This window comes from Jaculus jaculus, chromosome 1 (genome assembly GCF_020740685.1).
Source record: "Jaculus jaculus isolate mJacJac1 chromosome 1, mJacJac1.mat.Y.cur, whole genome shotgun sequence".
Classification (NCBI taxonomy): domain Eukaryota; kingdom Metazoa; phylum Chordata; class Mammalia; order Rodentia; family Dipodidae; genus Jaculus; species Jaculus jaculus.
In genome coordinates this window covers 151,443,650-151,471,602 of record NC_059102.1, presented here as the reverse complement: position 1 = coordinate 151,471,602, position 27,953 = coordinate 151,443,650, and the positions used below count along the sequence as shown (strand labels likewise).

Genomic DNA, 27,953 nt, shown 5'->3' with positions numbered 1-27,953 from the left:
GGTCTATAATGAAGGACAAAGAGGCCCATGACTCTCTGAAGAGCTTGTGTGTTGGTCACAATGGAATACTGTCTGAGACTAGCTTGAGTGTTGGTCTTCCTGGGGTCATCAGGAAAAGTTTTGGGGCTTTAGATCTGTGCCTACCCTGCCCCAGTCCCATTCCAGAATGTGCTTGGCTCCTGCACAATCTTCCAGGTAGAAGGTGTGCACAGGGCCACATACCACTGCCCATGGTGGCAGGCGGACATCTTCAGAGGGATTCTAAATAGGCCACCCAGGTTTCCCCTCTTGAGTGCTAGGCTGTTCTAGGAGAGTGAAGGTCAGGCATGGGTGGACTGTCTCTAGGTTCTGATTGTTCTCTAGCAAGTCAGAGAACGTGGCTGATCCTGGGCTCTAACCTGCTCTGCCTGCCTAGATAGTGGGGCCAAGATGAGAACAGAGGTGAGAGGACTGAGCAGGGGCTGCTCTTGTGGGCTGGGCAGGATGACACTGATGCATTGACAAACACCTGCAGCGTGCAGGTTCAGGGAAGCTATTCTGGGATCATGGCCTTGGATCCTCTGTGGCTCTCGGTTTCTGACCAGCTTTCCTCTACTCTCGGTTCTCACACCCCAGAGGAGGGAGCTACCGCCACATCCCCTTTCCTAGCCTGGGATGTTAGCATCAGGACCCTCTTCTTCTCTAGGGTCTGCTTCTGCATGCCTCCTGGGACCTAAGGGTACCAGGGACATGTCCCACGGCCCAGCCTGGTCAACATGGATGGTAGAGGTGTGGTTTTGTGACTTCACACCACTGGGGGTGCAGGGTGAGAGGTGAGAGGCTAACTTGGGGGTGCTCAGAGGATGAGCTACCACAGGCCTGCAGAGTCAATGGGACCTTGTGGTGTTTTTTTTTTTTTCCTCCCCTGCACCAAGATTACAGTTGTCACACTACGGGGGCCTTGGCATAGAGCATTTATTCACGTTGAGAGCGGACGAGGAGTGGGAGCATGCTGGCAGGAAATGCTTTATCTTTCAGCAGCCATCCAGATGGGGTGACCAGCCTGATGGGGTAGGAGACACAGAGTCGGGGTGGAAGATAAGGGAGAGAGGCAGAGGGGCAGAGCTGGAGGAAGGTTTAGGAGGACAAAGCAGGGAGGAGGAAGGGACGCCAGGGAAACGGGCTGGGGGACATGCCTCCCTCCCCAGGGCCCTGCTCTGTCGTCAGCCCTGTCTAAGAACCTGCACAGCCCTGTTTGTCCCCACAGGCCCCTCCGCCTGTGACAGATCCAGTGGCCTGGCACAGGCACAGTTGAGCGTGCAAACACGCACGTGACCCTGTGTATGTGCATGTTGTGTGCAGTGTGAATCGGGAAAGTGTGGAAGTGCTGGCCTGAAATCCCAGCACTTGGGAAGCCGTGGCAATAGGATGGAGACCCCAGAACAGTCCGCGTTACATACATATGGACACCCAGTCTCAAAATAACAAACAACAGTATGCAATGTGAGCGCATGCTTGTGGAAGCAGGTGTGCGTGCGTGAACATGTGCCTGTCGGCATGTGTTCGTGTGCACATGCTTGTGTGTGTGCACGTGGCTTAACAGATGTAAAGAATCAAATGTGGGAATCAAACAGCATAATGTGGAATAGCCCTGGAGGAGGAGGGTCTTGGAAGTCTTGACCTGTCCAAGAGAACAGTTAGGCTAGGGACAGGGCCCAGCCCCAAAGCTCCGCAGCCTTGGGCTCTCAGGGGCTCTCCTGCCCAGGACTGCTCAAGCCCAGGTTCTTTCCCTAACAATCCCAAGTCCCCTGTGACCAGGACATCAGGGGTCCTGGGACGAGGGAACCAATCTGGGGAGGGGTTGGTCAGGGACAGGGATCCAGGGTTAGGAAATGGTAGCCTGCGGGCTGGAGAGATGGCTAAGCAGTTAAGTGCTTGCTTGTGAAGCCTAAGGGCCCTAGTTCAAGGCTCGATTCCCTAGTACCCACATAAGCCAGATGCACAAGGGGGCGCCTGCATCTGGAGTTTGTTTGCAGTGGCTGGAGGCCCTGGAGTGCTCATTTTCTCCCTCTCTCTCTCTCTCTCTCTCTCTCTCTCTCTCTCTCTCTCTACCTCTTTCTCTCTGTGTCTGTCTGTTGCTCTCAAATAAATAAATAAAAATAAACAACATTAAAAAAAAGAGGTAGCCTGGGACTCATGTGAGAGTGAGAGCCACGAGACCTCCCTTCTAAACTCTGGTTCAACCTCTCGGTGATTCCAGACCTCATTCATGGCCTCTGGGTATCCAGGGTGCCCACCTAAGGTTGGCCAAAGGGATTGAGAGGACCCAAGAGGCCCCACCATTTTCCAGGTCCTCGGGGTGCTGTCCCCATTTCCCATCACCCACTGCCTGAGAACCCATTACCAGTCTCATCAGGGAACATGAGGTTATTCTTTGTGAGGCCTTGGTTTTGGGCCAGGCAGAAGAACTTATCCAATGTTCCAAAAGGCAGCCTCCAGCTTCTACCTGTGGCCCGAGGAACACAGCGTGGCTCTCAGCAGTTGGTGTTAGATGGGCATCTGCCCCCAACTCCTGGGATCACCCCCGGCTGTCCCAAACATACAGGGTCTCACACAGGACCTGGAAAGGTGGGGGCTCACCAAGAAGGCTGACCCTGGAGATGGTCCTGCTGCTGGTATGTCTGAGGGACAGCACCAGGGCGAAATTCGTGTAATCAGTATCCATAACCTGCACGTCCTCGCTGTCTGCTTCGGGCACTGGCCGTAAGGAATACGGATATCAGGTTCCTGAAGTGACGCTTGTCTTCCCACCCATGTCATTCTCACCTTGGTTGTCCACAATGAACTTTCCAGGCTGGGCCGTGGGGATCAGCACATAAGACCATGTGTCACAGCGCTTGCCCCTGCGAGAGGGGAAAGGGAGTGGCAGGGGGGCGAAGGAAATTGTTTAGTCCCACCCCAGTGGAACCTAGAAAAGAATCAGCTATTCATTTGGAGAGGGCCCATGGCCCAGAAGGACACAGAAAGCTCAAGATCCTGTCCTCCCTCTCCAGGCCTCAGTCCAATTCCCCTTCAGGCTATTCAGGCTTCCTAGGAGTGGCGCCATAAGGACAGCTCCTGTGCAGCCAAACACAGATCCCCACATCCATGTGGATGTGCATGGCAGAAAGAAGGTGTTTGAAGTGGGAGGCTCCCTTCCAGGGTATGGTAGCTGATATTCAAGTCAGAAAGCCTCAGAATGGGTTGAGGGTGATTGTCAGCTTGGGCGGGCTGGCTTTCTTTTTTTCTCTTTTTCTTTCCTCCCCATGGTAGGGTCTCACTCTAGCCCAGGCTGACCTGGAATTCACTATGTAGTCTCAGGGTGGCCTAGAACTCAAGGTGATCCTCCTACCTCTGCCTCCCAAGCGCTGGGATTAAAGGCGTGCGCCACCACGCCTGGCTAGCTTGGGGCTTTCTACTGCTGTGAGTACTGTGAGATGAGAACCTGCCCAACAGCGCTCAGGAAGGGACAGGCAGTAATGGGCACAGAGAGGGAAATGAGTCCTGGTCACAGTGTTTGAGTCCCTGAACCCATGGGTACCTGAAACCCATTAACTCCACACCTCCAGGCTGATCCACCGAATGCCTCCCCTCTGGTACACAGTCCACCAGATGGGTTGGGGCTTGGCCGTGGTCATTGAGCCATGTGGGGGAAGACAGGCCTCTAGACAAGGCACTGTAGCTCATAGTGTGGCTGGGTCACTCACAGCTCCTGGGAGGCAGCCTTGGGTCCTTGACTGCGTGGGCGGCAAGGACAATCCACTCACCGGGTCATGGAGTTGAATACCTCGAGCTGGTTGTTGCTTTTCTGCTCGAAATTTGTGATGAAGGGATTCAGCAACTCCCGGTCCTCCCTCTTGAAGGCATTGCCCGCCAGGCCGAGGACAAACCACTCCCCCTGGAACTGCAGGGCTGGCCGTGAGTGGAGCCAGGCACCTCTAACCCCACCTTGGGCAGCTCACAGCCATCAGGACCCCTCCCCAGGTGGCAGCTTCAGATCTGGCCTGTGCCAGTGAGAATGCTGCGAGCCACAACCTGCCTTTGGTCTGGCAGGGAGAGGGTGGCCCCGGTCAATTGCCAGGTGATCTTCCTGAGCCTTGGTTTCTGTACATACACAGAGGGACAGAGTGATCAATGGCGGTCTGGGAGAAATGGCTAACCCAGAGGCTCTGAGAGCGGGGCTGGCGCCTGGTCAGAGCAGGGCCTGCGTGCTGGCCTCCTTGGACACGCCCACCCGTCTGCATGCATCCTCCCTCCCTAACCCAGACTCTGGCCATCTGCTTCCCTCTTCTTCTCCTCCTTGGGTATCCTATACCTGGTCACTGTGGAAGCTCTTCAGCCCAGGAGAGCCTGGTGGAGTTGAGTTCTGGCCCTGCAGGACTTGGGGCAGGAAAAGCAACAGAGCCCACCAAGGGCCCATGCCAGCAGCCATCAGACTCCAGAAAGACAGAGCCTGCCAGATGAATGGCTATTGGTGAGACCTGCCCAGAAACTGACCTCTTAATGGCTCACCAGGCTAGTGCCCCTCCCTAGGGAACCTGGAAGGAAGAAAGGTGGGTATGGAGAGAGGGTGGGCAGGCCCTTCTCAGACCCTGACCATTGCCAGGGTCCCAGCTAGGAGTGGGAAAGCCTGCTGGGGCCCTCTTGTGACTGTTGTACCTCATCAAAGTGTCCACACAGGGAAGGGGGTCACACCCCTGCTCAGGCCCACCCTATCTGTACTTCATGTCAAAGTACATGCTGTCCCAGGCAGGGTGCATGACTGTCCCAAATCCCCATAGTTCATTACCTGCAGGGCCAGCCTGTCAACCCCCCAGGCAGTTGCATGGCTTCCCACAACCAGAAACGAGTGTGGGCGCAAGCGCTGGTCAGGCTCTGGGGGTCAGGACAGCACAGGGCCAGGAGGTCAGGGGGGGAGAAGGGAGGGCCTCAAGAGCGTCTGGACACCTGAGGGCATTTCAAAGGGATTCTGGCCAGAGGGGAGGGCAGAGGCTGGGGGTGGGCCCCTGCAGCAGTAAGGGATATTCGGGAGCAGTCCTGTGGGAGCAGACCCAGTGGGGACAAGGCTCTTTAGGAGTGAAGTCCTATGGGAGTATATATCAGGCAGCTTCAGATTCGCTGAGATGAACTTCCAGACCAGGCACAGTTATGGAGGAAGGGATATTTTTTGACGATTACAGGTCCAGGGGAAGTTCCAAAACAGCAGAAGAAGCTGGCCTGCTTTCACAGGTCCAAACACAGAGAGAGAAGTTACAAGCCAAAAGCCACATAGCACACTTCAGGAACTCCAGATAGAACTAAGCATTTTGCATATCTCTGGATTGGAATTTCAAATCCACCCCCACACCTCAGGGCTGGACCCTAAGATCTGCCAAGTGACGCCTCCTCCAGCCAGGTGGCTGCAGATCTAAACTACAAACTAATAAAACACGAATATATTGGGGGGCCATCTATTCAAACTACCACAGAGTATGAACAGTGAGAGCGAGATCTTGTGGGATCAGGTCTGGTGGGAGCAGGCCCTCTGAGAGTCCCTATAGAAGGAGGTTCCCTATGGGAGGTGGGCTGTATCTGACAGGGCTGGCTGGGAGGGGGGGCATGGACAGGAGTGAGGGTTCCAACCACTGTTGTCATCAGACAATGGGCCTGGGGTGAATGGTCCTCCCTGAACCCCTTTGCACTCCAAGGGCCCCTGAAGTGTATGGTACTCCTGAAACATTAGTGGGTCAGGAGGTCCAGCCCAGGTACCTCTGGGTGACAGTATACCCAACCTAGAAGCTTCCAGCTTGATCGTCAACCTTTTACCTATCACCTGCTTCTGCCATTTCATCCCCACTCACCTCCTTTGCCCCTCACCTGGGCCACCAATTCTCCCTCACCTGCCCCTGTCCCGACTGCCTTCTCCCCACCTAGGTCCCCTACTCACCTTCTCCCTCACCCAGCCCTGGTCACAGAGGACTTGAGCTCATCACAATAGGTCCTTGGGCCTCCAGCAACCTGTCCTGGGCAGGAGCCAGGGGCCCCCCAAGGCCATGAAGGGCAACTGCTCTGCTCTTCTTAGTCTCCTTAGCCCAAGAGGAGCAAGGCTGTGGAAACTCAAGTTGGGGAGGGTGTGACTGCCTGAACCTCTGGAATGGGGTTCCGGGCCATCTCAGCCTGCTCCATGCACTGTCTTACCTACAGGGCAGGGCATTTGGGGTACCTGGGGAACAACAGCCCATAGCTTGTCTCAGGACAAGGAAAGGCAGGTCTCAAAAGCTTCTACCCAAGCAAGATCCTTGGTGGACTGGGTCTTTCCAGGCCATATGGAGCAGTACGAAGGGACCATGTCCTTCACAGATGGACCTTATGGGGTCCCTGGGCCCAAAGGAGTGCCCTGGCTCAAGGCTCCCACCCCAGAACTTTGTGCACCCCTCTTGGCAGAGCCCTCACCCAGTTCTGAGTGCTACAGTTGATTTCTCCACTGTTGAACCAGATGCTCTGGACCATGCAGCAGCTGAACAGATCGAATTCGAGGGGATCTGGATGGGATGTCCTGGAACTTTGACCATTGCCTTTTCACAATGCCAGGATATAGGGAGGACAGATGACAAAGCTCCTGCATTGAGCTTGGGGATGTGTCCTGGTCAAGACAGCTACCTCATCCCTGTACCCTGAGTCCCACCACCCTGCAAGCAGGGCCTTCCTTCCTTCCCTGCTGCACTGACTGCCCTGTGTCCCTCACCCCGGGACTCCTCTCTCTGCCACGCATTCTCCATCCCCTTGGTCCTCCCCACTGACCTTAACTGTCTTTACACAACAGGGACAGTGAGGAAAACTGCCTCCTCCATCTGCCCTGTCTCCTCTCTTCCAGAGGACTCCTGGGTGCTGACCCTCTCTCTGCTCATTTCCCACACCCCAGAGCTCTTCCACAGGATGCTCTCCTGGGTGGCAGAAGGCTCCTGGGGAGGCTGGAAGGAGCTGTCCCGTATGGAGGGGCTGTCTGTCCATGGAGCATCTGTGTGATGGGAAAGCAGGTGTTTTACTGCCTGGGTCTGCCCATGGGACTTCCAGTGCTTTGGAAGGGGCACGGTCCCTCATGTCCAGGATAAATGGGTAGGTCTCAAGGACAAAACTTGCTCTGTGCCCCACCCCAACACTGTGGTCTCATGGAAGATGGACAGTTAGATGCTAGCCTCCACAGTGTTTGAAAGCTATTTTTTCTTCTGAGATACTATAAACTACCTATTAGAATTAGAAGGCAAGATGCAAATTATAATTAATAGCCCTTGTTTTTTTTTTTAAAGAAAATACAAGATTCTCCTACTATTTTATTTTTATTTATTTACTTAAGATATATATATATATATATATATATATATATATATATATATATATATATATATATATATATATATATATATCTGATGGAACTTTTTTTGGTTTTTAGAGGTAGGGTCTCACTCTGGTAGTCCAGGCTGACCTGGAATTCACTATGAAGTCTTAGGGTGGCCTCGAACTCATGGTGATCCTCTTGCCTCTGCCTCCCGAGTGCTCAGATTAAAGGTATGCACCACCACACCCAGCTGTAATTGATCTTCTTAAACCCAAAAGATATGCAGGAGCTGGGTATGTGGTTCAATTGGTAGAGTGGTTGTCTAGCCTACCAAAGCCTCAGGTTTGGTTCCCAGAACTGCATAAAATGGGCACAGTGACATGCCTACAATTCCAGCATTCTAGAAGTACAGGCAGGAGGAAGTTGAGAAGTTCAAAGTCATCCTTGGTCATACAGCGAGTTTGGAGCCAGCCTTGGATACATAAGACCCTATCTCAAAAACAGGTGTATGTAAAGCCAGGTATGGCAGCTTACACCTGTATTCTCAGCACTTAGAAGGCCGAGAGACAGGAGGATCTCAGGTTTAAGGCCAGCTTGGGCTACACACCAAGATCCAATCTCAAAAAAAAAAAAAAAATGCAGAGGGCTGGAGATGACTCTCGGGATCCCACGTAAGCCAGACACACAAAGGTGAGGCGAACGCAAGGTTGCACATACCCACTAGGTGGAGCAAGAGGCTGGAGTTTGAGTCAGTGGCTGAGGCCCCTGGTGTCAATTCTTTCTCTCTCTCAAAAAATAAAAATAAAAATGAAGTAGGCCTTTTCTGTTAATCAATATTTCTATACCTATGAAAAAAATGAGTCTGTAGGCCTTTTCTGTTAATAAATATTTCTATACCTATGAAAAAAAAAAGAAATGCATAGAGCTGTCACTATTTTGCCTAAATTTTACAAATTTAACCAGAGCTTTGTATGTGATGTGTACACACATCTGCAGACATGCAAGCCCCCATGTATTTGCGTGTGGGGTCGGAAGGAACGTTGTGTCTTCTAACTGCTCATCTAAGTATTTCTTTCTTTGAGACAGGTTCTCTCCCTCAGCTCAGAGGCAGCTTCCATCAGCAAGCCCCAGGAGTTCCCTGGTCTCCATCCGCCTCCCCCCAACTCCTGCTCTGTGGGCTAGGATTGTCGATGTGTGTGGCCATGCCCAGCTTTTTCACATGGGGTCTGGGGAATGAAGCCTGGTGGTCTCCCACCCAGCCCTGAGAAGCCCTCAAGCTTCGGCAGGTACCTTAACTGCTGAGCCATCTCCCCAGCTACCTAACCAAAGCTTGGTAAGCACTTCCGGAAAACTAACATATGTGTCAATTCTTGAGCTCTGTCTTTGGATCCACGTGGGAACCGAGTGGCTGTGTGGCCCTATGCTCAGCTCACCCAGACCCACAAGGTGACAAAGCAGAGACTCTGAGGGTTAGGTTAGGGTTAGCTGTGAGGGCACTGACACTCAGTGGAGTGACACCCTCACTTTCTGTTTTGGGGGATGTGGGGCAGGCCAAGAGGAGGGTGTCCTGAGACCAGGGCTGTGAGGACAAGGCCAGGCTCTGTGAGACCTGCGTCCCATGGTCTCTAGTTTTCAGGCATAGGGCAGTATCTTAAAACCCTTTCCCTCCAGCTCCTAGCCTTTCACTTTCCCTATTTACTTGACTTCTCAGAATCCAGCTATCGGGCTGGAGAGATGGCTTAGCGGTTTAGGTGCTTGCCTGTGAAGCCTAAGGACCCTGGTTCTAGGCTTGATTCCCCAGGATCCACGTTAGCCAGATGCACAAGGGGGTGCACACCTATGGAGTTCAGTTGCAGTGGCTGGAGGCCCTGGCATGCCCATTCTCTCACCCTCTCTCCATCTGCCTCTTTCTCCCTCTGTCTGTTGTTCTCAAATAAATAAATAAAATAAAGAATCCAGCTGTGCAGAGACGCTGGGAGGTCATAGTAGGACCCCTCACCGTAAGCCACAGAACACTCTCCAGGGAACCTGCGGCCTGCCCCAGCAGCCACTACCCCACCCCTGTGGCCCTCTGTCCTCCAGGCTGGATCAAGAGAAGGCTTCTCCTAACTCTGCACCAGGACTAGACAGCAGTTCCTCCTGTGCTGTGGCTTACAGCTCATTTGGGGTGTCCTGGACTGCTGGAGGGAAGGACACTGAAGGCTGAGGTAGGGGGACCAGCTTCAAGGTACCAGGTCACCCTGCTTCCTTGTGATCAGTTGGTGACTGAGCCTGAACTTTGAGCTCCCAAGAGTAGGGAACCTGCCTATTCCACATCCCCAGGACTTGGGACACAGTTAGGACCTTAAATGTTATGAGAGGGCTAGAGAGATGGCTTAGCAGTTAAGGTGCATGCCTGTGAAGCCTAAGGACTTCAGGTCCCACATAAGCCAGATGCATATGGTGGCACATACATCTGGAGTTCGTTTGCAATGGCTAGAGGCCCTGATGTGCCCATTCTCCCCCACCCTCTGTTTCAAATAAATAAATCTTTTTTTAAAAAAACATGAAATATTGTAAGTGCTGGAATCAGCAGGCCAGAGGCAGCTCTGCAGTGTCTGGTTCAGGAGTAGCTTCAGGTCCAGCCGTGGCTGGACTAATGCTCCATTCCCCAAACCCCAACTCTGGTCTTCGGGACTGGACAGAGCATCCAGGGTCTGGGCGGGCCACCCCTGCTTGGAGAAGAGAACATGTTTTTCTTCCCACCCTTTCCCCTCTTATCTCTTAAGGGGAAAGACACCTTCCTTCCCAGTCCGTGGCTTGTAACCTTGTTAGAACCTTGGTTACGGACTCCCAGGGATTGATCAAGTCTGTCACAGGTCTCTTCCCTGTGTCCAGAGTCCCATGCTCATGCCTAACTGACCCATAAATTAGGCTTCCTGCCCACCCCCAACCAAGCAAAGGAAAGCTCTCCCCAACTTTGAGAGAACAGTTTTCTCTCAAGCTCACCCCTGTATTTCCATGGCTGGGGACCCAGGATCTCAGGCTCTTTAGCTCTCAGGATCAGGGTCAGGAGGGGCCTAGAGGATCTGCCAGCAGGCCTGTGGCCCTCTTTAGAGAAGGCGACCCTGTGGGCACCAAGGCAGCCCAGTGGACGAGCAGGCAACAATGGAAAGCAGGTGTCACAGACTGGGACTCCACTGCAGAAGGGAAACAGGCTCAGGGAGAGTGGGGATCCACTGCTTCTAGGTAGAAGAGCCATTTCCAACCCCACCTCCCTGGAGAAGGGTCCTCAAATGGAAAAGGAGCAAAGGGGGCTGGAGAGATGGCTTAGCGGTTAAGCGCTTGCCTGTGAAGCCTAAGGGCCCCGGTTCGAGGCTCGATTCCCCAGGACCCACGTTAGCCAGATGCAAAAGGGGGCGCACGCATCTGGAATTCGTCTGCAGTGGCTGGAAGCCCTGGTGCACCCATTCTCTCTCTCTCTCTGTCTCTTTCTCGGTCTGTTGCTCTCAAATAAATAAATAAAAATAAACCAAAAAGAAATTTAAAAAATAAAACCAAGAATGGGCTGGAGAGATGGCTTAGCGGTTAAGCGCTTGCCTGTGAAGCCTAAGGACCCCGGTTCGAGGCTCGGTTCCCCAGGTCCCACGTTAGCCAGATGCACAAGGGGGCGCACGCGTCTGGAGTTCGTTTGCAGAGGCTGGAAGCCCTGGCGCGCCCATTCTCTCTCTCTCCCTCTATCTGTCTTTCTCCCTGTGTCTGTCGCTCTCAAATAAATAAATAAAAATTGAACAACAACAACAAAAAAAAAAAACCAAAGAAAAGGAGCAAGGTACCTTCCCTTCCCACCCCAGTAGTCATGTCACCCCATCCTTGTGGACAGAGAGGACCCAGAGCCAAGTCCAATGTTTACTGAGGAGCCCTAGACCATGAGAGCTGGTGGAGAGGCTCTTCTGGGATCATACAGGAGAGAGAGAGAGCAGGTGGATGGTGTGTGCTCAAGGCACTCTGGGCTCACTGAAGAGGGTGGTGTGCATCCACTGTCAGCAGCTGCTTGCCTGCCGGACTCATCTCTGCACCTCTGTAGCAGACATCAGACTCAGAAGAGGCCAAAGGGACCCTCACCTCAGCTGCCACTCCCCTACCCTGTTGCCCACTCACCATCCAGGATGTGAAACTGGTCCACGGTCTCGCAGAAACCTAGGGGCCCAGACGGTGGTCAAGGAGGGCAGGATATTAGCCGGGGATGGGGGAGGGTCCAGGGTACAAGGCTGAAGACACTCACCATACTTGGGGAAAAAGAAAACTTGGTCTTCAGTCAGGTTGGCCTCCCTGACCCGCTGCTCAAACACACTCAGGACAGAGTCACTCACAGGCAGTGAGCGGGCTGTGGGATAAACAGGGTTCCTGGGGTCCCAGAAGAAGTAGAGGTGGGGTACCCAGAGAACAGGGCTCTATCCCCATACTAGCCCACATGCAGCAGCTCCTCCCAAAGTACCCAGTGTATGGAGTATTGGAACAGGAAGGGCATGGGGAGGGTCTGTGTGTCCATCTGGGGTCACCTAGCTCTAGCAGGATGGCCCTTCCAGGATGCAGAGCGTGAGATCCTGTGTGGACGTAAGGCTTCCACATACCATACAGCTTCACAGACAGCCGCTGTGCGCGCTCCAGGAACAGGATGGCGAAGTCCTGGTAGTCAGTCTCCGCAACCACCACATGCACGGGCCACCGGGCCCCGTGGGCTGAGACAGAGCCATGGTGACGGTAAGTCAGCCCCTCACCCTGGCCCTCCAACCCTACCCCTCTTACTCACCGCCCTTGCCTCACCTTGAAGCAGGAAGCGGCCAGGGATCCCAGTGTCTCTGAAGAGCTGGCGCACCTGCCAGCAAATTCCATCCCTGGAGATGTGTGTGGGGAGTGAGTGGTGGGAGGAGGGACTCAGGCTCTGGAGACCCCGGGCCAGATATGTGGAATACACATCCAGGCCGCAGAAGGGACAGAGGACAAGGGACTGGGATTAAGAGGCCAGGGTAAAGTGGGGTCAGGGGTGAGGGTAGAGTCTGCCCTAGGACTCACAGTTTGGTGAAGGTGCTGACATCCAAGGCTGCACCCTGGGGAGCCACCTGCAATTTGGTGGCCTTAGCCTGGTGACTCTGTTCCTGCAGGAAGCGGCAGGCAGAGCCCACAGCCACCAGGAGCCATGTGCCTGCAAACTGAGAGCAGGCCAGGGAGGACTCAGGATTGGGGACAGGACAGCCTAGGAACCTTGCTTCTCTACCACCCTCTACATGCCCCAGTATCTACCCGATGAGTATCAAAATTGGCCTGGGGCCTGATGGTGCTGATGGGAGACGGGGGCTCAGTGGGCTTCCGAGCCCTATGGCTCAGTGAGCCGGCTACCAGGAGCAGCGTGAAGACCAGCACAGCCCCAGGGGACAGCATGGCCAGAAGTGCCAGGGGCTGAGGGCAGCACTGTCCCAGGTCGGAGTCCACTGTCCAGTGCCACCGGAAGCGTGGCCTAGGAAGTCCATGTCTGTCCAACCCCCATCCTGGGTCAGGAACCTGGCCTTGACCGCGACTTGGCATCATGTCATGAGCACAAAGTCCGTGTTGACCATTGCGCCCAGATTTCTAACAGAGTTCAGTGCTCTACTCTCTGCACACCAGCAGCCGATTTATTCCAGAGCCAACAACACTGGGCTCGTAAAATCACTTGCTCAAGGCCCAGCGGCAGTGAGAACCTGTATGGGATCTCGAACCGGCCACGCCGGGCTCAGAGCTCACTACGGCCGCCCTTCCACGTCGCCGGGGATGTTGTTCCACGCGCTAGCCCGAGCGCGCGCAGGCGCATAGGGAAGCACTGGCGGGGAGCCCGGGCCCGAGGCCCAGGCGCAGGCGCAAGAGCGGAGACTGCAGGCTGCCCGCGCGGGGCGGCTATCGATGCCTCGGGGCTCGTGGCATCGAGCCTAGCTCCACCATAGAGACGCGTGGGTGGCGGCTGGAGCGGCTCGGCGGAAGCGGGTCCCGCGCAGCTCAGCCGGCGGAGGCGCCGCGGTGAGTCCGGGTCTCCGTCCCACTGCGCTCGCCGGCGTCACCAGTCCCGCGCCCCGTCACCGGTTTTGTGCCCTGTTTCGGGCCTCGTCCCGCCTTTTGGTGGCCTTTTCCCGGTCACTGGTCCTTTCCTACCTTCACCGGCCTTGTCCCTCATCACGGGCCTTGCCCTGCCTTGTCTCCACCGTCACTGGCCCTTTCCCCCACGGTCACTTGTCTTTCCCCACTTTCTCCGGCCTTGTCACTCACTTTGTCTTGCCTTGTCCACACCTCACCAGCCGTCACTGGCTTGATCTGGCAATCACTGGCCTTGGCTGGCTTTTGCCAAACTTGTCTGCCTGATGGTGCCCCAGTGGGTGAATGAATGAGCTGCTGCCCAGTTTACCCTGCAACAGACTCTAGTCCCTGCTGTCTCCTCTGACACAACCCCCTTCATACTCCTGGCAGTCTCCCCTAAGGCCACAAGACAGGCCACTGGCCAGCAGGAATCTCAGAAGGAAGTCTGTCCTCCCTTGATAGTCCCGGGAGAGCAAGGTCAGAGACGGGAGCTCTGAGTGCTACTGGGTTTTCACGGCTAGGTCAGGCAGCCTAGACTTGCTTGCCTTCCTTGGTACCCAGATGCCTCCCTGGGCCTGTGGCATTGGGAGGTCAAAGGGCGTCATTGGAAGGTGTGAAGAAGTGGGGGACACTTCCTCCTCAGGTTGTACCAGTCCCAGCAGCACTGGCGTGCCTGCTACCTGTTCTAACAAGTCCATGGTGCCCATGGGTTTTGTGGGGTGGTGGAACATGACTTTATGAAGTGTTGGCTCTATGGTGGGGCAGTGTTAGTGGTGCCTTCCCGCACATGCTCAGTGCAGTGGAATTCTCAGCAGGGCAGTTAGTTGTTGGGGCTGGAGGAACAGCCAGGATTGCCATGGCTGGGACCCCAGATCATGGGTTTCTCCTGGGGGGTGCTGAAGGGGAGGTGTGGGTTCAGGGCAGCCACTACTGGATTTCAGGGCCACCTGGGCAGAATGTCACGATGGACGAGGGGAGCACATCCCTGCTCCCCGACAGCCTTGTCTACCAGATCTTCCTGAGCCTGGGTCCTGCAGACGTGCTGGCTGCTGGGCTGGTGTGCCGCCAGTGGCAGGCTGTGTCCCGCGACGAGTTTCTATGGAAGGAGCAGTTCTATCGCTACTACCAAGTGGCCCGAGATGTGCCCCGCCACCCAGGTCAGCTCCTGCACATGTCTGGAAACCCACTAGCTTCACAGGGCTCTGCCTCATGGCCCCGAGCATCTACCTCACATATGGGCCATGCCAGGTGTGGAGGTGCATAAATGGTGCACCCCTGGTTGAGGCCTGATCACTAACTTGTGGGTTCCAAAGCCACCATGGCACGGCTCTAGGTGGCCATGGTTGGCCCGGATTGCTGAGGGAGACTTGAACCCAGGGATGACATTATCTTGCCCACAGCGGCCACATCCTGGTACGAGGAGTTCCAGCGACTCTATGACATGGTACCCTGCGTGGAGGTGCAAACGCTGAAGGAGCACACTGACCAGGTCCTACACCTTAGCTTCTCCCACTCAGGGTACCAGTTTGCCTCTTGCTCCAAGGACTGCACAGTGAAGGTAAGGGTGCCCCTTCTGTGCAGCCCAACTCAGTGGGAAGAGAGGCCAGAAGGGAGAGCAGAGGGCTAGGTAGGATCTGGTGTGGAGGCCTGGCCCAGCCCACATGGGGCACACCAGATCTAAGGACAGACCAGACCTCTTGCTCCATGGATTACCTACATTGGTGGGAGTGGGTGTGTGAAGGGCCAGGACTTCCTGTACCGCCAGCACAACCTGGCCAGGCAGTCACCCTGCAGCCCCTTTGGCATACAGATCTGGAACAATGACCTGACGATCTCGCTGCTGCACAGCGCGGATATGCGGCCCTATAACTGGAGCTACACCCAGTTCTCACAGTTCAATCAGGACGACTCACTGCTGCTGGCTTCAGGGGTGTTCCTGGGGCCACACAACTCTTCGTCGGGTGAGATTGCTGTCATCAGCCTGGGTGAGTATCAGCCTGGGGTCGGGCTGCCCCACTGTGCCTGCTGGCAGCCTGTCCTTACTCCCCCGACACACACCCAGATTCCTTCGCCCTGCTGTCGCGTGTGCGCAATAAGCCCTACGATGTGTTTGGCTGCTGGCTTACGGAAACCAGCCTCATTTCGGGGAACCTGCACCGCATTGGAGACATTACATCCTGTTCGGTGCTCTGGCTCAACAATGCTTTCCAGGTGAGGGTGGGGGCAGGGACAGAGTAGGCAGGGAAAGGTGAAGTGAGGGTAGGGGAGGTGTGGATGGGGATGGACCAGAACAAGGCAGATGGGATATGCAGGTGGGTTGCTCCCCGGGCTTGGCCCACTGGCCATTGCCCACTTGTTTGAGGCCCTGTTTTGTACCCACCCAGGATGTGGAGTCAGAGAACGTTAATGTGGTGAAGCGGCTCTTCAAGATTCAGAACCTCAATGCCAGCACCATCCGCACAGTGATGGTGGCTGATTGCAGCCGCTTTGATAGCCCTGACCTTTTGCTGGATGCTGGTGACCAGGCCACGCTCCCCTGCCGAGTCTTTGACTTGGGTGGGGACAGTGAAGACGAGGAGGCCGAACCAAGTTTGCATGCTCCTGGCCGAGTCAAGGAGGGCTTGCGGCACATGATGGATGGCATATTGGATGGGCATGCACAGCTGTCAGATTGTGCCCTGGAGACCAGGGTGGCTGAGCTGCTGGCCCAAGGCCGCACCAAGCCCCCGGAGCCCAACACTGCTGATGCCAGGAACAAGTACCTCATCTTCACCACTGGCTGCCTCACCTACTCACCACACCAGATAGGTAATTGTAAGCTGGACCAAGCCAGGCCCAGCCTGGGAGGATCTGCCACACCACTCGGGTGTTCACCAAGTCCTCCTCAGTCCCCAGAGCTCTTGGTGGGGCCAGGAAGTTCACAAAGTTAGGGTCATCCATTTGCTCCTGGGATACGGCTTTGGTTTAGTAGCAGTGCTGGAAACAGGCAGGGTCCACAAGTGACCGGGTGGGATCTGTACTGGAGATCTGGAGCCCCAGTGTAGGCATAAACTCCCAAGGATGTTTCTGGAGCAGGGGTACCTTGGTGGTGATGCCTACAGCTCTGAATGGTCCCTCCCCATCTCCTTGCAGGCATCAAGCAGATCCTGCCACACCAGATGACGACGGCAGGGCCCGTGCTGGGTGAGGGCCGGGGCTCAGACGCCTTCTTTGACGCACTGGACCATGTCATTGACGTACATGGACACATCATCGGCATGGGCCTGTCCCCCGACAACAGGTGGGCCCCAGTATTCTGGGTGGGGCACCTGCAGATGGTCCTGCCCCGTAACAGCACGCCCGTACCGAGCGCATGCCCCTTGCTCAGGTACCTGTACGTGAACAGCCGTGCCTGGCCCCCTGGCTCAGTGGTAGCCGACCCCATGCAGCCACCACCCATCGCAGAGGAGATCGATCTGCTGGTATTTGACCTCAAGACCATGCGGGAGGTGAAGCGGGCCCTGCGAGCGCACCGCGCCTACACCCCCAATGACGAGTGCTTCTTCATTTTCTTGGACGTCAGCAGGGACTTCGTGGCTAGGTATGGCTCAGGAGGGCCCCGGAGCTCAGGCAGGGGGAGGGGTGTGGCGAGTGGGCACAGCTCATCCAGATACTGTCCTGGCAGCGGGGCTGAGGACCGGCACGGCTACATCTGGGACCGCCATTACAACATCTGCCTGGCTAAGCTGCGGCATGAGGACGTGGTCAACTCGGTGGTTTTCAGCCCCCAGGAGCAAGAGCTGTTGCTTACGGCCAGCGATGACGCCACCATCAAAGCCTGGCGTTCACCACGCACTGTGCGTGTCCTTCAGGCTCCCCGCCCACGCCCGCGCCCCTTTTTCTCCTGGTTTGCAAGCCATAGACGCTGAGGACACTGGTGACTTGAGCCACTGGGACCCACTGGGGACATTGATGCCCCATGGTTCTTTTCTGCACGGAGACAGAGAAGCTCATAGCAGTAATGCCTTAGGAGGGGGACAGCCTGACCCCCACACACTCACGCACGCAACCTGCTCACTCAGCCGCCAGGCTCAGCTCTAGTGTAGCTGCCGTGAGCAGCATGTGGGCCCCACATCAGCCTCTTGGCCAGCTTGAGGTGCACAGGACACTGAAGGCTCTGCTCCTCACCCACCCCTTCCTCTGGGATGGCGGCTCATATTGCCCTGAGCTGGCTTTTCCTTGGGTACCCACACTGTCGGGGGCCGTGCTGGTGGCCCACGGTGACTTGGTGTACACAGCGGTGCTAGGAGTAGCCAGGGTGCTGCGTGTGCACTCACCACCCGCTCAGGCCTAATAAACACTGGCAGCAGCACAGCCTTCCGTGTGTCTGCAGAGAGGGGCCAGCGTAGCTGGCTGTCATCCTGGCGGTGTCTGCCTCCATTCCCCCAGGAGGCTGAAGGGGACATGCTGGTACAGATGTGCATCCTGCCGACCTTTGGAGTGCTTACAGCCACAGGAAGAAGGGACACAGCCCAGCCTGGTACAACAGGCTGAGCTTGCAAAGGGGGCAGGTGCAGGAAGGGCTTCAGAAGATAGTCCCAGTCCTCAGGAGAGCTCCCCTGAGCTGGCCATAGTGACAAAGCTTTCTAATTCTAGTTCCTTGAAGACTGATGCAGAAGGATGGGGAGTTCAAGGGTCACCAAGCCTACAGAATAAGTTTGGGGTTAGCCTGAGCAACTTAGTGAGACTTTGTCTCAAAAATAAAGATGGAGAGAGAGCTCGGTTGGTAGAGTGCTTCTCATGTAAGCATGGGGACATGAGGTTGACCCCTGGTATACACAAAAAGGAAGAGGGCCACGTACCTATAAGCCCAACACTGGGGAAGTGGAGCCGGAGGCTTCCTGGCCAGTCTAGCCTAATCAGTGAGCCCCAGGCCAGCTCGAGATCCTGCCTTGGGAGAAGGTGGGCAGGGCTGCTGAGCTGCTGTCTGGCTGACACGTGTACACCAGCATGTACATAAGCACACAACCAAGAAATGAGCCAGCTGTGGTGACACATCTTTAATCCCAGCGCTTGGGAGGATGAGGTAGGAGGAACACTGAGAGTTCAAGACCACCCTGAGGCTACATAGTAAATTCTAGGTCAGCCTGGTCTAGAGCAAGACCCTACCTCAAAACAACAAAATGTGGGCTGGGTATATAGCTCAGTGGCAGATTGCTTGCCTGGTGTGCCCTGGGTTCAAGTCTCAGTACCACCAAAACCCTGCCTATGCCCTGGGTGGGAGAAGGGAGGCAAGCAGAGCTCTGAGGACCTAGGCAGGTAGGACCCAGGGTGCAGAAGGGCAGCTCGAGCTGGATCCTTGGACTTTGCCTGGGCTGCGGGATCACCTCATTTTCCTTGTCGCAACTCGGGGTTTACTGTGACTGGCAGCAGGGAAAATGAGAGAGTTCAAGCTTTAGCAGGGTCAGCTTCCAGGGTGAGCAGTGTGCAGAGTGGGCTTGGTGAACAGTCTTGCTGCTCTGGGAGCTCGTGTTCAGCTGACCTTCCAGAAAGAACAGAGAAAAATGACATGTAGGAGATGGGGTGAACAAGGCAAGTCTTTTCCCAGGTCAGAGCTGTCGAAGTAGAGGCTACCAGGTCCTGCTGGTGTGGGAACCACATAGCCAATGATATGGGGCCCGGGAAGCCAGGTCTTGCCTGGGAGCTGCTGCCACCAGAGGGGAAAGACGCAGTGAGCATCCACCAGTCCAGGCTACAGTGCTGCGAAAGTCCCAGGGGCACTTGCAAAACCACGAGACTCGGAGTGGAGTGAGGAAAGGATGACCACACAGCAGCCAGAAACCTCAGTTGCCCCATGGGACTTAGTGGCAGAGCACCTGCCTGACATCCTCAGGGCCTTGGGCTCCAACCCCACATGTCTAAAACATCACCGCAAATTCAACATGTGCAAATAGGCTCCAGAGAAGCTGCAGAACTTGAGCAACTTTTTGGGAAGGACCTAGAATTTGATTTAAAGTTGGACAGGAAACTACCATCAATCCATAAGTCAAAACTGTAGCAACCAGACACACTTTGAGTCCCAGCACTCGGGAGATAGGCAGGATCACTGTGAGTTGGAGGACAGCCTGGAACTACAGAGTGAGAGGTCAGCCTGGGATAGAGTGAGACCCTACCTTAAAAAGAAAAAAAGTGCCTAAATTAAATCAAAATGAGATTAATCACTTAAATAGACCTATAACAAATATGGAGATCCGAACAGTTATCAATAATCTCCCAACTAAAAAAAGCCCAGGCCCAGATGGATTCACTGCTGAATTTTACCAGACCTTTAAGGAAGAGCTAACACCATTGCTTCTTAAGCTTTTCCAGGAAATAGAAAAGGAAGGAATTCTACCAAACTCCTCCTATGAGGCCAGCATCACCCTGATAGCAAAACCAGGCAAAGATAGAACAAAAAAAGAAAATTATAGACCAATCTCCCTCATGAACATAGATGCAAAAATTCTCAACAAAATATTGGCAAACAGAATACAAGAGTATATCGAGAAGATCATTCACCCTGACCAAGTAGGCTTTATCCCAGAGATGCAGGGATGGTTCAATATACACAAATCTATAAATGTAATACACTATGTAAACGGGTTGAAGGACAAAAATCACATGATCATCTCATTAGACGCAGAGAAAGCATTTGACAAAATCCAACAACCCTTCATGATAAAAGTCCTACAGAGACTGGGAATAGAAGGAACATATCTCAATATAATAAAAGCTATTTATGACAAGCCTACAGCCAACATATTACTAAATGGAGAAAAACTGGAAGCTTTTCCACTAAAATCAGGAACAAGACAAGGGTGTCCACTGTCCCCACTTTTATTTAATGTAGTTTTGGAAGTCTTAGCCATAGCAATAAGGCAAGAGACACACATAAAAGGGATACAAATTGGAAAGGAAGAGATCAAATTATCATTATTTGCAGATGACATGCTACTATACATAAAGGACCCTAAAAACTCTACTAGCAAACTGTTAGAGCTGATCAAAACCTACAGCTGTGTAGCAGGATACAAAATAAATACACAGAAATCAGTAGCCTTCATATATGCTAACAACAAAAACACAGAGGATGAAATCAGAGAATCACTCCCATTCACAATTGCATCAAAATAAATAAATAAATAAATAAATAAAGTACCTTGGAATACACCTAACCAAGGAAGTAAAGAATCTCTACAATGAGAACTTTAAAACACTCAAGTGAGAAATTGCAGAAGACACTAGAAAGTGGAGAAACATCCCTTATTCCTGGATTGGAAGAATCAATATTGTGAAAATGGCAATCTTACCTAAAGCAATCTACACATTTAATGCAATCCCTATCAAAATTCCAGAGGCATTCTTCATGGAAATAGAAAAAAAAAATCCAAAAATTCATTTGGAATCACAAAAAACCTCAAATATCTAAAATAATACTGAGCAACAAAAATAAGGCTGGTGGTATCAGCATACCTGATTTTAACCTATACTACAGAGCCATAGTAACAAAAACAGCATGGTACTGGCACAAAAACAGACGTGTAGATCAGTGGAACAGAATAGAGGACCCAGATGTAAGTCCAGGTAGCTATAGCCACCTGATATTTGATAAAAATGCCAAAAATACTCATTGGAGAAAAGATAGCCTCTTCAGCAAATGGTGTTGGGAAAACTGGATATATATCTGCAGGATGAAAATGGATTCTTCTCTCTTGCCATGTACAAGAATTAAGTCCAAATGGGTTAAAGACCTTAACATCAGACCTGAAACTCTGAAACTGCTAGAGGAAAAAGTAGGGAAAACTCTTCAACATATTGGTCTTGGCAAAGACTTTCTGAATACAACCCCAATTGCTCAGGCAATAAAACCACAGATTAATCACTGGGACCTCATGAAATTACAAAGATTTTACACTGCAAAGGGCACAGTGAAAAAAGCAAAGAGGCAATCTACAGAATGGGAAAAAAAATCTTTGCCAGCTATATATCTGATAGAGGATTAATATCTAGGATATACAAAGAACTCAAAAAGTTAAATAATAAGGAATCAAACAAGCCAATCAAAAAATGGGCTATGGAGCTAAATAGAGCATTCTCAAAGGAAGAAATACAAATGGCATATAAGCATCTAAAAAAATGTTCTACGTCACTAGTCATCAGGGAAATGCAGATTAAAACTACATTGAGATTCCATCTCACTCCTGTCAGATTGGCCACCATCATGAAAACAAGTGATCATAAATATTGGCGGGGATGTGGAAGAAGAGGAACCCTTCTACACTGCTGGTGGGAATACAATATGTTCCAGCCATTGTGGAAATCAGTGTGGAGGTTCCTAAAACAGCTAAAGATTGATCTACCATATGACCCAGCTATAGCACTCCTAGGCATATATCTGAAGGAATCATCTCATTTCCTTAGAAGTACATGCTCAACCATGTTTATTGCTGCTCAATTTATAATACCTGGGAAATGGAACCAGCCTAGATGTCCCTCAACTGATGAATGGATAACGAAGATGTGGCACATTTATACAATGGAATTCTACTCAGCGGTAAAGAAAAATAAAGTTATGAAATTTGCAGAAAAATGGATGGACCTGGAAAGGATTATACTAAGTGAGGTAACCCAGGCCCAGAAAGCCAAGCGCCACATGTTCTCTCTCATATGTGGATCCTAGCTACAGATGACTGGGCTTCTGTGTGAGAATGAAAATACTTAGTAGCAGAGGCCAGTAAGTTGAAAAGGAGACATAAAGGGAAGAGAAAGGAAGGAAGGAGGGTTGTTGATATTGTATATATGTAAGTACAATGATTGTGATGGGGAGGTTATATGATGGAGAATGGAATTTCAAAGGGGAAAGTGTGGGGGAGGGAATTAACATGGGATATTTTTTATAAACATGGAAAATGCTAATAAAAATTTTAAAAACAAGTGCAGGGCTGGAGAGATGGCTTAGTGGTTAAGGCATATGCCTGCCTAAGGACCCAGGTTTGATTCTCCAAGTCCCACATAAGCCAGATGCACATGGTGGTGCATGCATCTGGAGTTTGTTTGCAGTGGCTGGAGGCCCTGGCATGCCCATTCTCTCTCAATTGCCCCTCTGTGTCTAATAACTAAAATCTTTTTTTTTTAAAGGAATATCTGAGATGAAGTTATCTGTAATGGACAAATCTGGCTCTCAGTGGAAGAAGCTGGGAGGGAAGTAAAGATCAAGGAAGCCTTTACTGATCATCACTTGGTGGAAGAAACAGAGACACATTTTCTTTGTTTTTTCTAGGTAGGGTTTCACTCTAGCCCAGGCTAATCTGGAATTCACTATGTAGTCTCAGGGTGGCCTTGAACTCACAACAATCTTTTTACCTCTGCCTCTCAAGTGGGATTAAAGCTGTGAGCCAGACAGTTAAAATATTTTTTTAACTTTTAATTTTGTTTGTTCGGTGGGGGGGAGGCAGACAGAGAGAATGGACATGCCAGAGCTGCTGCAAATGAATTCCAGACACATACTCTACTTTGTGCATCTGGCTTACATGAGTCCTGGGGAATCAAACCTGGATCCTTTGGCTTCTCAGGCAAGCACCTTAACAGCTAAGCCATCTCTCCAGTCCAAAAGACACTCTTATAATGGCACCAATCCTACCCTAATCACTCACATCTTAAAACTTACAATGATCATTAAAGAAGTAGGAGGATCACTGTAAGTTTGAGGCCACTCTGAGACTACACAGTGAATTCCAGGTCAGCTTGAGCTAGAGACCCTACCTTGAAAAAAACAAAACAACACCTTGGCAAACTGCAAGGCAAACGGACCTGCTAAACTTGAAAGAGCACCAGTAAAACATCCTACAAGTGACATCACATTCAACAGTGAGAAGGCCAGAACATGGCAAGGATGTCCATCTCACCATCCCTGCTAAATCTCACACTTAAGTTGGAACGATAAGGTGAGCAAAAGAAAGTCAGGCAGGGGAGATGGCTTAGCAGTTACGGAGCTTGCCGGCAAAGCCTAAGGATCCAGGTTTGATTCCCTAGTACCCATGTAAGCCAGATGCACAAGGTAGCACATGCGTCTGGAGTTTGTTTGCAGTGGCTGGAGACCTTGAGGCAGCCATTGTCTCTCTGTCCCTCCTCTCAAATAAATAAATAAAGTAGAACAACTTGAAAGAAAAAGTAAGTGTTCCTTGTCATAGGTGATGAAATTATGTAAATGTAAAATTCTTCAAAATCTACATAAACACATAACCTAACTAGAACCACTAGCTGAGCATATCAGGGAATGGGAAGGAAGGACAGCACACATCTACTAAAGATTCTACAGAAATGTCAATTCTCCACACCTACCAACAAATAAATTGTAGTAAAATGCCTCCCGATCTGGTGTGAGGAAAAGCAAATTCTGGGCCATGACATGGAAAGCAAAATCCACAACCAATCAAATTCTAGCAAGAGTTTTTATAGCTATAGACAAACTAATTCTAAAATTTATATGTAATGGCAAAAGAACAAAAATAGTTCCAACAACTTGGAAAAACAAGAATAAAGTTGGAGAAACGTCCCCCTCCGAGTTAGCATTTCCTATAAACGTGACACTCAAGACAGAGAAGAGGCACACAGCAGGTCACAGGGACACTTACTACAGTACAAAACCAGTCCTCTTGGGGAAGGATAATCTTTCCCTGAAAGGGCAAAAGCCAATCTAGGGCAAGGGAGGCTGCATCTCACATATACCGTGCGGCATGCACCATCCCAACACAGCGCTGGGCAAGCAGCCCATGCAAGTGGCCCAAACTTGCACCCTCTGCACAAAAACCAACCCCGGGGCAGCATGCACCTGACTGAAACATGGAACAATCCAAAATAAACCACAGTAGGGCTGGAGAGAGGCTTTGTGGTTAAGGCATCTGCCTGCTAAGCCTAAGAACTCAGGTTCGATTCCCCAGCACCCATGTAAGCCAGCTACACAAGGTGGTGCATGCATCTGGAATTCACTTACAGTGGCTGGAGGCCCTGGAACACCCATTCTTTTCTCTCTCTTTCTCTCTCTCTCTTAAATAAATACAATGATAAAGTAGCAGATGTTTTATCCAGGTGACAAGAGTTGTAATTTCAAAGTGCTGAGAAAACTTTTTTTAAAAAAGAGAAAAGCTGGGTATGGTGGCACATGCCTAGCACTCAGGAGGCAGAAGTAGGAGGCCATCCTAGACCTCAGTGAATTCTAGGTCAGCCTGGGCGAGAGCAAAACCCTACCTTGACAAACAACAAAACAAAACAAAAAACCATGTGTGTGTGAGAGAAGCAGTTATAAAGAAGTAAAGAGCTGGAGATATGGCTTAGGGGTTAAGGAGCTTGTCTGTCTTGTGAAGTCTAAGGATCAAGATTTGACTCTCCAGAGCCCACATAAGCCAGATGCATAGGTGACTCATGTGCACAAGGTGATGTACACGTCTGGAGTTTGTTTTTAGTGGCTAAGGTCCTAGCATACCGATTCTCTTTCTCTCATAAATTAAAAAAAGGGGGCTGGAGAGATGGCTTAGTGGTTAAGCGCTTGCCTGTGAAACTTAAGGACCCCGGTTCGAGGCTCGGTTCCCCAGGTCCCACGTTAGCCAGATGCACAAGGGGGTGCACGCGTCTGGAGTTTGTTTGCAAAGGCTGGAAGCCCTGGCGTGCCCATTCTCTCTCTCCTTCTACCTGTCTTTCTGTCTGTATCTGTCTCTCTCAAATAAAAATTTTAAAAAAATATTTAAAAAAGGGGGGAGGGGAGATGGGGCTGGAGTTGCTAAGCATGCACAAGCCCCTGGGTCCATCCTTAGCACGGGGCAAAAAGAGGTGTGTATCTGTTAAGTCCCAGCACTCAGGAGGATGAGTCATGAAGATCCCTTGAGGCCTGAGGTTCAAAGACCAGTCTGGCAACACAATTAAACGCTTCTCCCACAACCAAGAAAAGACACCTGAAGATAAAACTTTTAAGTTCAGTATCTTATGGTTCCAGAAAGGTGTCTAGTTAGGTGTTTTTCCTCAACACGAGGGGTGTGGGGACAGGACGGCAGGAACAAGTTTGAGTAAAGAAATACCCAAACACTGGCAGTTTCTATTGGTTATTTTAAAATTATTAATGAGTGTTATAAAATAAATAATTATGAATGAATATGAAATGAATTATGAATATATGATGAGGGACTGGGGCAGTATCTCGTCAGTAGAATGCTTGCCTCACAAGCATGAGGGCTAGTTTTATCCCTGGAACCCGTGTAGAATGCTGGGTGTGGTGTAAGCCTGTAATTCCAGCACTGGGAAGGGAGAGACAGGATCATCTCTGGGGCTCACTAGCCAGACAGTCTAACCTATTTGGTGAGCTCCAGGCCAATGAGACCTTATCTCAAAAGACATGGATAAACCGGGCATGGTGGCACACTTCTTTAATCCCAGTACTCAGCAGAAGAGCATCTCTGTAAATTCGAGGCCACCCTGAGACTACACAGTGAATTCCCAGTCAGTCTGGGCTAGGAGGCCGAGACCTTACCTTGAAAAACCAAAAAAAAAAAAAAAAGGGGGGGGGGCTATTTATCTCATGCACATACATACATGTACACACATTGAAGCCAAAGGATCCAGGTTTAATTCTCCAGGATCCACATTAACTAGATGCACAAGGTGGCACATGCATCTGGAGTTCCTTTGCAGTGGCTGAAGGCCCTAGTACCTGCTTCTCTCTCTTTCTTTCTCTCTCAGATAAATAAAAATAAAGTAAAAAAATAAAAAAAAAATAGCCGGGTGTGGTAGCACATGCCTTTAATCCCAGCACTCGGGAGGCAGACTTAGGAGGATTACTGTGAGTTTGAGGTTACCTTGAGACTACATAGTGAATTCTAGGTCAGCCTGGGCTAGAGCCAGACCCTACTTAAAAAACAACAAAAGTTTAAAATTAAATGATGGGGGCAGGAGAGTTGGCTCAGTTGTTAAAGCACTTGCTGTGCAATCATGAAGACTTGATTTTGGATCCCAGCACTCATACATACTAGAGATAGTAAATACTAGACAGGCAATGGTGGCCCACCTGGAATCCTAGCACTCAGGAGGCAGAGACAGGGAATCTCCAGGGCAAATTGGCTGGCTAGACTAGCCGATTGGTGAACTTTGAGTTCAAGTGAGAGATCATGTATCAATAAGTAAGGTGGAGAGCAACTGAGGGAAACACCTGTCTGGCCCTCACACGTGTGCACACATACCTTTGCCCACATACATGTGAACACACATGTACACCACACACAAAAAATGATAGGTTAGATAGTAGGCAAGAAAGACCAAATAATGGCCTAAATTTAAAATTACTTCCTGTTTGTCAAATGGTGCAACCATATGGGAAGTTGCATCTTAAAAAAAAAAAAAAAAAAAAAAAGCAAAGCTGTGCTGGGTGCGGTGGCACACGTCTTTAATCCCAGCACTCGGGAGGCAGAGATAGGAGGATCATTGAGAGTTCGAGGCCACCCTGAGACTACATAGTGAATTCCAGGTCAGCCTGGGCTAGAGTGAGACCCTACTTCGGAAAACAAAACAAAACCTGGGGCTAGAGGGATGGCTTAGCAGTTAATGCATTTGCCTGCTTAGCCTAAAGACCTAAATTCAATTCCTCAGCACCCACGTAAGCCAGAGGCACAAGGTGGTGCAAGTTTCTAGAGTTCATCTGCATTGGCTAGAAGCCCTGGCAGCCTGTTCTCTCAAACTGCTTCTTTCTCTCAAATAAATAAATGCTTAAAAATTTTATTTAGAAGCCGGGCATGGTGGCGCACTCCTTTAATCCCAGCACTTGGGAGGCAGAGGTAAGAGGATCGCAGAGTTCGAGGCCACCCTGAGACTACATAGTGATTTCCAGGTTAGCCTGGGCTAGAGTGAGACCATACCTTGAAAAACAAAAAACAACAACAACAAAAAAAGTATTTAGAGAATGGGCACACCAGGACCTCTTGTCCCTGCAAACAAACCCCAGACACGTGTCACTTTGTGAGTCTGGCTTTACATGGGTACTGGGAATAGAATCCAGTTTGCTAGGCTTTGCAAGTGCCTTTAACCACTGAGCCATCTCCTCAGCTCTGTTTCTTTAAAAAAAAATGTTTTGTTTTTTTTTTTATTTGCATGTGTGTGTGTGCTTGTGTATGTAGGAAGGGGAATGCCAGGGTCTCTTGCTACTGCAAATGAATGCCCACGTGGCTTTATGTAGTTGGCTGGGGATTTACATTTGGTTTGGCAGGATTTGCAAGCACCTTAAACCACCAAGCCACCTCCCCAGACCCATGTCTCTGTTTCTTCCCTCCCTCCCTCTCCTACCTCAGCTTCTTGAGTGCTGAAACTAAAGAACTATACCACCATGCTATGAATCACCAAGCCACCTCCCCAGACCCATGTCTCCATTTCCTTCCTCCCTCCTTCTACCTCGGCTTCTTGAGTGCTGAAACTAAAGAACTATACCACCATGCCAGGTTTAGCAGTTTCTGAAAAGCTAAGTGTACAACCCAGCAAC

The 27,953-nt window shown here is 51.3% G+C and overlaps 3 protein-coding genes across 5 annotated transcripts; 1 reads left to right on the top strand and 2 right to left on the bottom strand.

Annotated features, from left to right (window-relative positions):
* Window positions 1-976: 976 nt before the first annotated feature.
* Lcn12 (lipocalin 12) lies at window positions 977-4,462 on the bottom strand. The gene is made up of 6 exons (XM_045144345.1): window positions 4,334-4,462; window positions 3,786-3,922; window positions 2,791-2,882; window positions 2,620-2,727; window positions 2,384-2,485; window positions 977-1,042 (listed from the first exon to the last, which is right to left on the bottom strand). The coding sequence occupies exons 1-6, from the start codon at window positions 4,448-4,450 to the stop codon at window positions 1,014-1,016; spliced, it is 585 nt and encodes a 194-aa protein (XP_045000280.1). The 5' UTR covers window positions 4,451-4,462; the 3' UTR covers window positions 977-1,013.
* A 6,746-nt stretch (window positions 4,463-11,208) lies between these two features.
* On the bottom strand, window positions 11,209-13,124 carry C8g (complement C8 gamma chain). The gene is made up of 7 exons (XM_045136719.1): window positions 12,617-13,124; window positions 12,389-12,525; window positions 12,140-12,210; window positions 11,947-12,054; window positions 11,598-11,699; window positions 11,474-11,512; window positions 11,209-11,393 (listed from the first exon to the last, which is right to left on the bottom strand). Exons 1-7 carry the CDS (start codon window positions 12,899-12,901, stop codon window positions 11,380-11,382), a joined length of 756 nt encoding a protein of 251 aa, XP_044992654.1. The 5' UTR covers window positions 12,902-13,124; the 3' UTR covers window positions 11,209-11,379.
* Window positions 13,125-13,327: 203 nt separating this feature from the next.
* On the top strand, window positions 13,328-17,773 carry Fbxw5 (F-box and WD repeat domain containing 5). 3 transcript variants are annotated; one of them, XM_045141547.1, is made up of 9 exons: window positions 13,328-13,366; window positions 14,362-14,577; window positions 14,821-14,978; window positions 15,231-15,405; window positions 15,483-15,631; window positions 15,805-16,228; window positions 16,553-16,700; window positions 16,788-17,000; window positions 17,085-17,773. In XM_045141547.1, exons 2-9 carry the CDS (start codon window positions 14,385-14,387, stop codon window positions 17,326-17,328), a joined length of 1,704 nt encoding a protein of 567 aa, XP_044997482.1. In that variant the 5' UTR covers window positions 13,328-13,366; window positions 14,362-14,384; the 3' UTR covers window positions 17,329-17,773. The 3 variants fall into 3 exon arrangements, with proteins under 3 accessions (XP_044997482.1, XP_044997483.1, XP_004654160.2); XM_045141548.1 differs by lacking the exon at window positions 13,328-13,366 and adding an exon at window positions 13,373-13,897 and having other exon boundaries at window positions 16,983-17,000; XM_004654103.3 differs by lacking the exon at window positions 13,328-13,366 and adding an exon at window positions 13,374-13,897.
* The last annotated feature ends 10,180 nt before the right edge of the window (window positions 17,774-27,953 follow it).

Coding starts and splice junctions, on each gene's coding strand:
- C8g (XM_045136719.1), bottom strand. CDS start 12,901: ATGATGCCAAGTCGCGGTCAAGGCCAGGTTCCTGACCCAGGATGGGGG. Junction 12,526..12,616: donor CCAATTTTGATACTCATCGG/GTAGATACTGGG, acceptor GCCTGCTCTCAG/TTTGCAGGCACATGGCTCCT. Junction 12,211..12,388: donor GTCAGCACCTTCACCAAACT/GTGAGTCCTAGG, acceptor ACACATCTCCAG/GGATGGAATTTGCTGGCAGG.
- Lcn12 (XM_045144345.1), bottom strand. CDS start 4,450: ATGGCTGCTGGCATGGGCCCTTGGTGGGCTCTGTTGCTTTTCCTGCCC. Junction 2,728..2,790: donor CCAAGGTGAGAATGACATGG/GTGGGAAGACAA, acceptor CAGTGCCCGAAG/CAGACAGCGAGGACGTGCAG. Junction 1,043..2,383: donor CATGTTCCCTGATGAGACTG/GTAATGGGTTCT, acceptor CTACCCCATCAG/GCTGGTCACCCCATCTGGAT.
- Fbxw5 (XM_045141547.1), top strand. CDS start 14,385: ATGGACGAGGGGAGCACATCCCTGCTCCCCGACAGCCTTGTCTACCAG. Junction 16,701..16,787: donor GGCCTGTCCCCCGACAACAG/GTGGGCCCCAGT, acceptor CCCCTTGCTCAG/GTACCTGTACGTGAACAGCC. Junction 17,001..17,084: donor AGCAGGGACTTCGTGGCTAG/GTATGGCTCAGG, acceptor CTGTCCTGGCAG/CGGGGCTGAGGACCGGCACG.